General features: G+C 40.8%; 1 protein-coding gene across 1 annotated transcript in view; it reads right to left on the minus strand.

Annotated features, from left to right (window-relative positions):
* Window positions 1-365: 365 nt before the first annotated feature.
* Window positions 366-12,547, minus strand: part of LOC132404806 (cytochrome P450 4V2-like) — a 54,125-nt gene continuing 41,943 nt past the window's right edge. The window contains exons 10-11 of the mRNA XM_059989309.1: window positions 4,293-4,472; window positions 366-2,650 (exon numbers count right to left, since the gene is read on the minus strand). Of these exons, the coding sequence (XP_059845292.1) occupies window positions 2,487-2,650; window positions 4,293-4,472 (344 nt within the window). The 3' untranslated portion in view covers window positions 366-2,486. The remainder of the gene's footprint in view (window positions 2,651-4,292; window positions 4,473-12,547) is intronic.

Here is a 12,547-nt window from a genome sequence, read left to right on the forward strand (position 1 = left end):
TAGGACCCGGCGGAGCTCTGAATCCGCAGAGTTTCTGTTCACGAAGATAATCACAATCACGATTGAAAATAAAGTGGAAATAATAAAGCGATCGGAAAGAGATGAAACGCCATCGGTCATTGGAAAAGAGTTAGGCTACAGTCGGTCAACGATTGGAACAATTTTAAAAGATAAAGTGAGAAAGGCCCTACCCTGATGAAAGCTACAATTATAACTAAGCAATGCAGTGGTTTAATTATTGAAATACATACATTTCTTAAGTGTATAGAAAGGTAAAATATATACTATTTTCTAAGACAAACATTTGACTAACTGATGCTAAATAATACCAGATGTACTATATAATACCTAATACAATGTAAATAGTTGTTATACTACATTGCTTAGGGAATAATGACAAGAAAAAAGTCTGTACATGCTGGAACAAGTGCTAGAAGAGCGTTTCCAGGTTTTCTCAACTCGCAGTTGATTGAATTTGTGCATGCGAAACTCGCGGATAAGGAGGGCCGACTGTAATTCAGTCTTACTTTTTCTCTCGGTAATGATGAAGAGTCACTAATGCGTAGCATTACCTGTTTCTCCCCATAGATGCTGCCTGACCTACAGAGTACTTTCAGCTTTCTGTCTTTTGACATCTCCAGTTTTTTTTATTTTGATATTCAAACATATTTGCTTTAAAGATTATGATTCAGTTTATTCTTATCCATATTTTCTGTAAAAATATTCATGATCTGTAAAACAATAAAGCACAATATAAATGCAGAAAAGTTAATCTGGTCCTCAGATTTTATCTTCAAATAGAATGTTCACAGTACGTAGAACAATAATTAAACTTATATGCTTCTTGCCCAGTATCATTTCAAAAGATTAATATAGACAAAATTCACTTTTGTCAAAATCCAGTTTAATCTGCAAGCAGTAGTAATAGTAGAAAAACGTTATTCTAAACAAACACTCTTCAGTCGAAGTTTTATGGACTTTGCACCTGGTATATCAGGAATCGATGTTTGCTAATAACGCTTCGCCCCGTTGAATTAAACAGGACTGTATTCTTCTCAAAACAATTCAACTGCCGTCAGTATAATGAATTTGATTATCTCTCTGTTTTCCCAACTAAAATGTAATAAATGTCAGCAAACTCTAGCATTCCACTTTTTTGTTGTAGTCAAATTAAGAAATGTAGCAAATAAATCCTCAAATGTTCACTACATCACTTACTGATCTAGAAATTGATTAAATTAACTTAGCAACTTCACATTAATTGTAATCAGGGTTAATTTTATTATCAGAGTATGTATGCAGTATACAACTCTGAGATATGTTCTCTTCAGATAGCCATAATACAGAAAACCATAGTAGTTGAAAGACATCAATTCCCCTCTCACTCTCATATATTCATTTATGAATACTTTCTTCCTTCATCTGTACCTAATCTTCTGTATTTTGTAATATGATTTAACAGTTTATCAGAATAAACAGTTTGCTTTAGTCATTCTATTTGTTATCTAACTCACTGTTACAGCATACTTAAACATTCAAGTTAAATTCAAAATCTTGAAAATACATGGGGGTATAAATTTAGACTGAGACACAGGATAGATATTGCAAAGTGAAAATCCATGCTGTACTGTGCCTAAATTTCCTTTGACATCAATGGGTAAAAACAGAAGATGTGAGACAGGCTCCCAATTCACTATTGCTAGCCTTTGGTGAATGGCCAAAGTTCAAATTTCAACATTCAAAGTAAAATTCAAAGTAAGGTTTGAAATAAAATTTTCTCTTTGATTTATTTTTATTGCAATAAATCCACATCAAAAGCTTTCTTCATTTACTTCATTGTCTCTGGATCGGTATTCATAATGCTTTTATTTTGAGTTTAATTGTAAAGTGCACTTTATTATTGGAAAAAGAGGCTTCAATTTTATATTTTATCATGTGGAAAAATATTATAATTTTCCATCTGCATTATTTACAATTTATATTTTTACTAAGTAGTGAATAGCAATTGTTAGCCTCAATCAATAGGGTTATTACAAAAACAAATCACCTTTACAGACAGATAAAATAACCTTAAGGTTTTTGCAAGGAGCATTTACAATTAAGAAATAAATACCCTTCAACTCCACTCGTGCAATTTGTTTGCCCTGTAGTTATGATCAGAGATTAATAATCCAATGCTCATTGCAATATAATGTGTTATCATTTTTTTCTAAGATTGTAGAAAGCATTCACGCAGAAACTACACATCACAAGCATCCAAGCAGTTTGCAACAATGTACAGTAAAAAAAAGAGTTTCTAAATTTATAATGCTCTTTAATGCAACAAACTTGGGAAAAAAAATAAGATTAAGGCAAAAATATAGTCACTAAGGAATATCTCTGTATTTATAAAATTAATGTTCTGTAATAAGGAGAAAATTATACAAATTTCTCTGCATCAGTCAAACCAGCATCGTGATAGCTATGTGTGCTCCTTATGGCAAAATTTATTTTGTTCTGTGCTGAAGTTCTATCCAGATACCATCTCGTGGACGCAAAATTAATTCCCCCACAAGGTGAAGGTCTTCACAACTTTGCTTTGCTTCTACATGGAATCGTCGAAGAATAGATGATAAAATTACTTTTTCCTCAAGTACTGCAAATTTTTGACCTAAATTGAATGAAACATTAGTTAAATTTCAAGAACTAACCTCAATTGCACTATTTTAGTGCCATTACTATAATGAAGCATTTCAAAACCAGCTGATGTACTTCATGAACAGAAACAAAGTGCTAGGATGTGAGAAAGTTTACATAGCCTTTTTTCAAATTCAGACAGGACACAATGATTGACTGGACTCCTCCTGTGCACATAACCTTGCAGTATTCTTTGACATGAACAGAAACAGGCAAGCACTTACACATGTAACTAAAGACGATCTTAGAGATGGAGAGAGGTAACGCTATAAAGGAAAACTTCCAAAATAGGCAGCAACATCTGTATTGCTGAATACTATTGGCCACATAAGCAATAGAGATTAGCAAAAGAGGTGATAAAAGATTTGAAGCAGACTAGAATATGACTGATATCGTTTTGGACATGTTGCTGTTACAAATTGGAACAGGGGAGAATTGGAATCTTGTAGCCAAGTGCCAGTTGCAGTGGGAATTTCAGCGTGGTGGAATGAGCTGAGAGAGATGTAGATGATGAAATTGGAAACAGAAGAACTTGATTTGGCTAGAAAGAGGAGATTGCAGCTCAGCTCAAATTCAGGTGGCTCTGAGAAGCACTTTTAGTTGAACCCTTGCCAGTAATGGAGACGACAACTATGGGGAGAGCTAGATCTATTAATGTGCCTCTGGCAATTAAGAATGAGTAAGGAAAGCTCTGGATACGGTGCATGTTAAGCTTTCTTGAGACACAGGAGCTCACATGCAGGAAAGTAATATTCATATTATTTCCACTTTAAATCCAGTATGTTAACCTGCTGTTGTCTGTGGAGGACTGTTATGCTGGAGGGTAGTGATGTTATGAGAGAGGAGCTTTCCGTGGAAGACTGCTCAGATGGAGTGGCGTTTGGAAGCAATGTAGAGAGTGCTTTGGGACGCTCCTGCGGGAGGGACAGGTGACCCTGGAGAAGTACTTTCATTCTTCCTGACTCTAGAAAGATGCCACTTCTTCTTTACCAGCAACTTTTGATTTGATCCTGCTTCATAAAGAAGTCAATTTTTCTCTGCTCAGCCTCGCATTACAAACTGACAGCATGCCAATTTTCACAGATTCACAAGTTCCCCTCCCCTTTTGGACAGATCTCTGAGCCTCTGCAAAATCCCTAACTTCCTACCTACTGGCTTTAAGAACTCTCCAGCCCCGAGTTTATATGCAATAACTTGTTTAATCTTAGTTGCCCACTGGGATATAGTGCTAACTAATTGAAATCCTTAGTGCAGTTTTTGTGATAAACTCCATTTTCATCTTGATTATTAAAATTATTATTATTAAAACTGCAAAACTTTCAACAGATCAATTCCTATCTTTTGGTGAATGAGGAAAAAACAATATTCTGCTACATACGCTGCCAATTTGCACAGGTTTACAGAAAATTTTATGACTAAGCTTAAGTAAATTAATACCAGCAAAATCTTAAGTTGTAACTGGTCTTTGGAAAAATAGGTTATATTGCACCCTGTGTCATAGTGTGCACAATGTCCACCTAATTTTATATTAAGATAACAGAATGGTACTGTTACAATCTTGGTAAATAGCTGTTCACAAAACACGCTATAGATACTACTCTTTGAGGCATACATACCTATGCAGTTTCTAGGTCCACCTGAGAATGGAATAAAGGAATAGGGATTCATTTTACATGAATTCTCTGGCAGAAATCGCTCAGGCCTAAACTCCTCAGGGTCAGGAAAATACTTCGGATCTCTGTGTAGTGCATAAGGAATGATTATTGCATTGACTCCTTTGGGTACGTTAAACCCTCCTGAAAAACAGAAGTTAAAGATACAACATTGATTGTTTTAATGGCATTCATTCAGTCAACTGTTCTTCAGCAAATATTAAGTAGAGACATAAAAGTCATTACGTAATTGTGTATATGCGTAACATCTTACATTATGTAAAAGCAATGCCTTGGGCCGTTAAGTAAATTTTTGAGGGTAATAATAAGTATTCTGTATGAAAATTGATAAATTCTTGAGCAATGAGGTGAGTTTTTGATTTTCATATTTTCCTACATTTCCTTTGGAGAACTTTGAACAAAATGATTCACAGGACGATTTAAAACCACTCCACATGATCTCTAACGTTCATCACTAAGCTGTAACCATCTTTACAGCAGCCAAGGCTGATCATCCCTTCACTGCAGTTGGACCTCGAAGCCACTCAACTCACTGGCTTCATTGTTGCTGGTGATTTCAATCACGTCAACTTAAAAGCAGTCCAGCCAAAGTCTACAAAGCTTGCTGCCCTCATCGCAGATACTCAGTCCTGACGAAGGGTCTCGGCCAGAAACGTTGACAGTGCTTCTCCCTATAGATGCTGCCTGGTCTGCTGTGTTCCACCAGCATTTTGTGTGTGTTACTCAGACCACATATCTGTTTTGCTAACCCTTGCAGACAAGTCACTGGTTAAATGAGTCAAACCAGTTTACAGGGAGATCAGGACCTGGCCAGTGGGTGCCACCTCAGTGCTACAGGACGGACAGGAGCAGATTCACCGAGGCTGCTACCTATGATCATCATGTCAACATTGATGATTAATGCAAGACTGATGACCGGCTACATAGCAAAACACATCGAGGACATTAACGGATTAAATACTGCACTGTCAGGGTAAACCAGAAACCACGGCTGACTGAGAGGTTTGTGCACTGCTTCGGGATCAGGACGCTGCTCTCAGATCAGGGGTAGGACGAGTCTAAGGTCAGCAAGAGTTGTGCTCACATGGACCGTCAGGAAGGCAAAGCAAGAATACTCACAGACACCTTTCTGATACCAGGGACACGCAGCACATGTAGCAAGTATACAAACCATACTAAATTACAAGACTACCCTGCACATCAGACGGTGTTGCCTCCCTTCCTGATGGGCTGAATGCCTTCTATGCACAATTTGACACAAGAAATGATGTGACTTTCTGAGCCTCTGTACCTCCCTCGGCAACCGGATCCTCAACTTCAGCACCTATATTTCACTAGTTTGAGGAGGGTTGGTACGTCACTAAAGACACTCACAGTTTCTACAGATATACTAAGGAGAACATTCTAACTGGCTGCATCACCGTCTGGTAATTTGAGGGGGTGGGGGGAGATAGGGGGCTACTGCACAGGACCAAAGTAAGCTGCAGAGAGATGTAAAATTAGTCAATTCCATCATGGGCACTGGCTTCTGTAGTGACAGGATACCTTCAAGGAGCAATGTCTTGAAAAGGTGGCGTCCATTATTAAGGACCCCCATCATCCTGAGCATGCCCTCTTCTCATTGTTACCATCAGGTAGGAGGTACAGAAGCCTGAAGACACACAGCGATTCAGGAACAGCTTCTTCCCCTCTACCATCCGATTTCTGAATGAGCCTTGGACCCATGAACACTACTCACTGCTTTTTTATTTCTATTTTTCACACTACTTATTTAATTTAAATATTTAATGTATTTTCATACTGTAGTTCAGTTTTTTCTCTATTATTATGTGTACTGTTGCTGCTATGTTAACAAATTTCACGACATACGTTGGTGATTTTACACCCAACACTGATTCTGACATTGAGAATGGTCACTCTGGCCACAGCAAAGGTAAGGAGAATCCTAGCCAGGGTAAGTCCATGCAAGGCTTCAGGGCCGGACAACATACCCGGTCCAATGATGAAGGATTGTGCAGCCCAGCTAATAGAGATTTTAACAGACATATTTAATATCTCTTTGCAATAGTCCACTGTCCCTGTAGGCCTCAAAGTAGCCACCATCATTCCAGTGCCCGAGAGAGTGACAGTAACAGGCCCAAATGATTACCGCACAGTGACACTGACCTCAACAATCATGAAGTGCTTTGACTGGCTGGTAAAGTATTATACAAAATCCCAGCTTCCTGCTACACTGGAACTTGACCTGTTCACCTCCCACTCAAACCTGTACACTAATGATGCCATCGCCTTGGCCCTCCACTCCAACCTGTCCCACCTAGAAAACAGTGCCTCATACACAAGGCTGTTGTTCATCAACTTCAGCTTAACGTTTAACACAATCATCCTTCAGAGGCTGATGGGTAAACTGTCCTCGTTGGGGCTCAACACCCCTCTCTGTAGCTGAATCTTGGACTTCTTGACTGAAAGACCCCAGTCAGTCTGGGTTTGCAGCAACGTCTCAAACTCCATCACGCTGAGCACTGGTGACCCCAGCCCCCTCCACCAGGGCTGTGCGCTCAGGATCCAACTAAAACTGTATCAAGTTCATTGCTGGTTGGCCTCATCAGCAATAGTGATGAGTGGGCATACAGACTGATGTCAAATGGTGTGTGAACAGCAACCCGAGTTTTGACATGGACAAGACAAGAATGTGGGATTCAGGAAGGCACAGATCCACAGCTTTTCATTGCACCTCGATGGCTCTGCCATGGAGAGAGTGAAGAGTACGAAATTTCTTGGTGTGCACACTACAGACAATCTAACCTGGACCTACAGCACCTCCTCATTACTCAAGGTACAGTAGAATCCACATTTTCTGAGGAGACTAGAGTGTGCAAGGCTCCCTGCTCCCGTTCTAACAACATCCTACAGGAGCACCATTGAGAGTGTCCAATCTGGCTGTATCACTGTGTTGTACGGAAGCTGCAACGTCTTACAGAGGATAGCAAGAACCACCAAGAGAATCACTGGTGTCTCACTTCCCCCTGTTTGTGACAGTTACCAGGAGCATTGTACATGAACGGCTCAAACTGTACCTGAGGATCTCTACCCATTTCACTATCTCTCTGATCCATTTCCATCAGGAAGGAGATCTAGGAGCATCAGGACCAGCACTGCCTGACTGTGGACAACAGCTTCTTCCCTCAGGCTGTGAGACGAATGAACACCCTGCCACCATGAGGTCTCATCACCAGGACAACGAGACGTTTACAGTTTACCAGTGCTGCACACTCCATGCACATTGGCTTGTATTTTATTAGCTTGCCTGTGTAATATTTTGCTTTATGTACTGTGTGTGGCAAGTTTTGTGGGTGCACCACAGTCCAAAGGAACTGTGTTTTGTTTGGTTGCATGTATGTATGTATGTATGTATGTATGTATGTATGTACAGACATGTTATAATGAACCCGAACTTTAACTTAATTGTAAGAGTTCCCACTGTCAAATAAAACATTTACCAGCATTAGGGACGTAGCTGAATCCAAGGGCATTCATCTACATCCTTGATGCAGCTCCTGAATTGAACGCTAGGAATCATGTTGAAACCTGAAATCCTTTGACCAGGTGGTTGGACACTAACAATTGAACACTCTGTCACTTAATATCAACTGAACACTTTCAGTAATCCACCTTTGTATCGCACCTTCAGATAGATAACTCTTAATTTGATGGTAATATAATGATAAATTATAACTGCTAATAACCTCTAAACTCCCATGAACCAAGCACATCTCTCAAGGCAAAATTCAAATCATCTAGCCAATATCATAATGCTTTCCAATAATATTTGCATAAACATTAGCAACTCTCGGGAGAAATTCTTTCAGTGATATTGTGGTGCCTGCTTGCTATCAGAGGCAATAAAGCTTCCAAGGCGATGTCAGCACCCCATTTATTTCCACCAAACAACAAACAAAATACGTTGTCATGTGCTGTATAAAATGGGAACTGCCTGCATTGCATAGTGACATGTTTCCAGATATCATTCTTTGCCAGGCTTGGAGCCATTGGTTAAGGAACATGATTAGAACGATGCATTGTGACATGTGATATCACTAGTTAGTACTATATATAGTGCGACATATGACATATATAGGTCAACATTGCCTCTTTCAAAAATGACTACGCATTCTCAGGCCAGGTACTTCTATGTCTATTAAAATCACAGTGGAAACTTAGCCCATTGTTAAAGTGAATGGAATCCAATGTAACAAATACCCGTCTACTGCCCATTCAAAATATGAAGTGTGAGAAAGGTTTGTGAGTCCCTCATTATGGTTTATAAGAATTTTGGTTGAATGATAAAACTTTTATGCACTAGAATAGAAGAAACTATGTCAAAAATATAATTTTAACCCAAATACCTAGAACCACATATCAAAATCAAGGCACTCATTAAATGCAAGAAAAATGTTTATTTGCATTGCTCAATAGAACAAATATTGTCCTTACAAGATAAAGCTCTGCTATACTCTTATCAAAAGGTGGTCAATATTTGATTCAGTAACATGAAGACTATTCAGTAAAGCAGCAACACTTTTACTAAAACTAGCAGTTACATGAAAAGTAGACGATGCATTGATAGGTGCATGAGAGTGACAGTTTGGAAGGGGCCAACAAATAATTTGTTCATGGTCCTCTGCCAGGAAATCCAATGAGCACAAAGTGACTAAACAAGTGTTATTGTAGTGGAACATGCGAAGCAAATCAGATACAGCTACAGACTGCAGGTTAGGCAGGGAACATCAACCGGCAGAAAATCAGTGGGGCTGGGCTAGAAATCAAAAGGGCAGAGCTTGCCACCGATCAATGATCAGAGTTAACATAGACTTTGTACGACTGGAACACTTCCTGACTGTCAACTGATTTTTGTTTTTCCCAAAAACTTGACTACATTGTACAGAAAAAATATGGTGTTAAATGACTCAATGTGTAGGCCTGGATAATTCTTAGAAAGCAAACTCCACATTCAACGTCAGACTCACAAATCAGTCATCATGGGCTACATGGGGTCCAGGCTGAATTGCAAGCTTGATTCGGCACTAACATGCCCACTGAAAACAAAGGTTGTTATTCTGGTGAACCACCACAAACGGTGGTGTTCAGCAAGCTTCTGAACTGGGACTTCTGTTGTTTGCGATATACATCAGTGACCTCGATGAAAATGCAGATGGCTAGATTAGCAAATTTGTTGATGACATCAATATTAGTTGAACTTTAGACAGTATAAAGGACTATCAAAGAATACAGCAGGTTATAAACAAGAGAAAATCTACAGATGCTGGAAATCCAAGCAACACACACAAAATGCTGAAAGAACTTAGGAGCTCAGGCAGCATCTATGGAAAAGAGTCAAGAATCGCTATTTTAGACCAAAACCCTTCATCTCAGGACTACAGATAAAAAAGATGAGAAGTCAAACTATAAGGGTGGGGGGAGGAGAGAAAGAAATACCAGGTAGTAGGTGATAGGTGAATTTGAAAGAGGGGGAGGGATGAGGAGCTGGGAAATTGACTGGTGAAAGAGATACAAGACTGGGGAAGTGGGAATCTGACAAGAGAGGACATGAGGCCACGGAAGAAAGAAAAGGGGGCAAAGGAGCACCAGAGGAAGGTGATGGGCAGGAAAGGAGAGGGAAATAGGAATGGGGAGTGGTGAAGGTGGGGGGGGTGGGGAATTATGACCAGAAGTTAGAGAAATCGATGTTCATGCCTTCAGGTTGGAAGCTACCCAGACGGAATATCAGGTGTTGTTCCCCCAATCTGAGGGTGGCCTCATCGTGGCAATAGAGGAGGCCATGAACTGACATGTCGGAATGGGAAGTAGAATTAAAATGGGTGACACTGGGAGATCCCACTTTTTCTGGCGGACGGAGCGTAGGTGCTCGGCAAATCTACGTCGGGGATCACTGATACACAGGAGGCCCCACCGGGAGCACCGGATACAGTAGATGAGCCCAGCAGACTCACAGGTGAAGTGTCGCTTCACCTGGAAGGACTGTTTGGGCCCTGAATGCTAGTGAGGGACGTGGTGTAGGGCAGGTATGGCACTTGTTCCACTTGCATGGGTAAGTGCCAAGAGGGAAATCAGTGAGGTGGGACAAATGGACAGGGAGTCACGTAGGAAGTGATCCCTGTGGAAAGCTGGGGGGGGGGGTGGGGTGGGGTAGGGTAGGTGGTGGAATCCTGTTGAAGATGATGGAAGTTACAGGGAATTATGTGCTGGACACAGAGGCTAGTGGGTGAAGACAAGAGATATACTCTCCCTGTGGGGTAGGAGGAAGACACACGTGCGTGAAGTGGAAGAAACACGGTTGAGGGCAGCATTGATGGTGGAGGAAGGGAAGCCCCTCTCTTTGAAGGAGGAGGACATTTCCTTAGTTCTAGAATGAAAAGCTTCATCCTGTGAGCAAATGCAGCAGACATGGAGGTATTGAGAGAAGGGGGTGGCATTTTTACAAGTAACAGGGTGGGAAGAGGTATAGTCCATCTAGCTGTGAGAATCAGTGGATTTATTAAAGACATCATTAGAAAGACTGTCTCCAGAGACAGATGGAGAGAGGTTGAAAAAGTGGATAGAGGTTGAAAAAGGGGAGGGAGGCATCTGAAGTAGGCCAGGTAAATTTGAGGACAGGGAAGAAGTAGGAGGTAAATTTGATTAAGTTGATGAGTTCAGCACAGGTGCAGGAAGTAGTGCCAATGCAGTCGCCGATGTAGTATAGGAGGAGTTGAGGGGATGACACCAGTGCTGGCTTGGAACAGAGACTGCTCCATATAGCTGACAGAAAACAGCAAGCATAGCTGGGACCCATGTGAGTGCCCACAGCTACACATTTTGTTTGAAGGAAGTGGGAGAAGCCAAAGGAGAAACTATTGAGAGTGAGGACCAGTTCCACCAGATGGAGGGAGAGTGATGGTGGAGGGGAACTGGTTGGGTCTGGTGTCCAGAAAGAAAAGGAGAGCTCTGAGGCCTTCCAGGTGGGGAAAGGTTATAGATCAGTTACAGATAAGGGCAGGGAAGTGGCAGATGGAGTTTAATCCAGACAAGTGGGAGGTGCTGCACTTTTGGAGGTCAAATGAAAGCAGAAGGTATACAGTTAATGTCAGACTTCTTAATAGCATAGATGTATGGAGGAATTATAGGATCCTGGCCTATAATTCACTTAAAGTGGCTACTCAAATGAATAGAGTCATATAAAAGGAATATGGAATTATTACCTTCATTGGTAAAGGGGGAATAAGGAAGTCATGCTGAAGCTATTTAAAATACAGCCAGTCCACACAGAGTGCACTTCCAGTTGCCACATTATCAGAAGGATGTGGAGACCATGGTGAGGGTCTGCATTAGAGACTAGGAGGGTATGAGCTAAAGTATATGAACAGATTAGATAACCCTGGATTGTTCTCCTTAGGCCAAGTGGAGACCTGATAGAAATATTTTAAATTTATGAGACTCAAAGTTAGGCTAGTCAAATTAAAATACATTTTCCAGGGTGGAAAATTTTAAAATTTTATTCCACAAAATAATGGTTTTAAGGTTAGGAGGAGAAAATTTAAAGGTGATGCGAGGAACAAGTTGTTTTTTTTTAAATGTAGGAAGTGCTAGGTGCTTGGAATGGGTTACCAGGGGTAGGAGTGGAATTACGCAGTTTAGTGAAGTTTAAGCGCTTTAGATCGACACGGATGACAGAAATGGAGGGACATGGATGTTAAATGGGAAGCCATTTAGTATAAAAATCAGGACTATGATCAGCACAACATTGTGAGCTAAATGGCTTGTCCAATGCTGGACTATCTATTGCAGGATTTGTCAGGGCAAGGATTAAAGGCAGATAGGGAAATAAGATTCAGCAATGCAGCTTCCCATTGACTCCTCACAATTGACTGCACAAAATGCAGAAGCAGCATTGAAAACCTCAGGACCATACATCATGAGTGCACAGGGTCCTTGGGTGGGTGATAGAAGGAGCATACCACACCACGAACTACACAAACAGCCACCTACCCTATCAGTTAGAAGAGCCCACAATTGCCAGAATTCCCAGTCCCTGCCGAAGCTGGCTGGGAGTAAGGCATCCTCCATCCCAACGGGCTGCCTGAGAAGCTGTGCACCTGAAATACAGGTGGGCTGTGACAGAAAATCAGAGACCTCACACA

The sequence above is a fragment of the Hypanus sabinus genome, chromosome 14 (genome assembly GCF_030144855.1).
Source record: "Hypanus sabinus isolate sHypSab1 chromosome 14, sHypSab1.hap1, whole genome shotgun sequence".
Taxonomy (NCBI): Eukaryota; Metazoa; Chordata; class Chondrichthyes; order Myliobatiformes; family Dasyatidae; genus Hypanus; species Hypanus sabinus.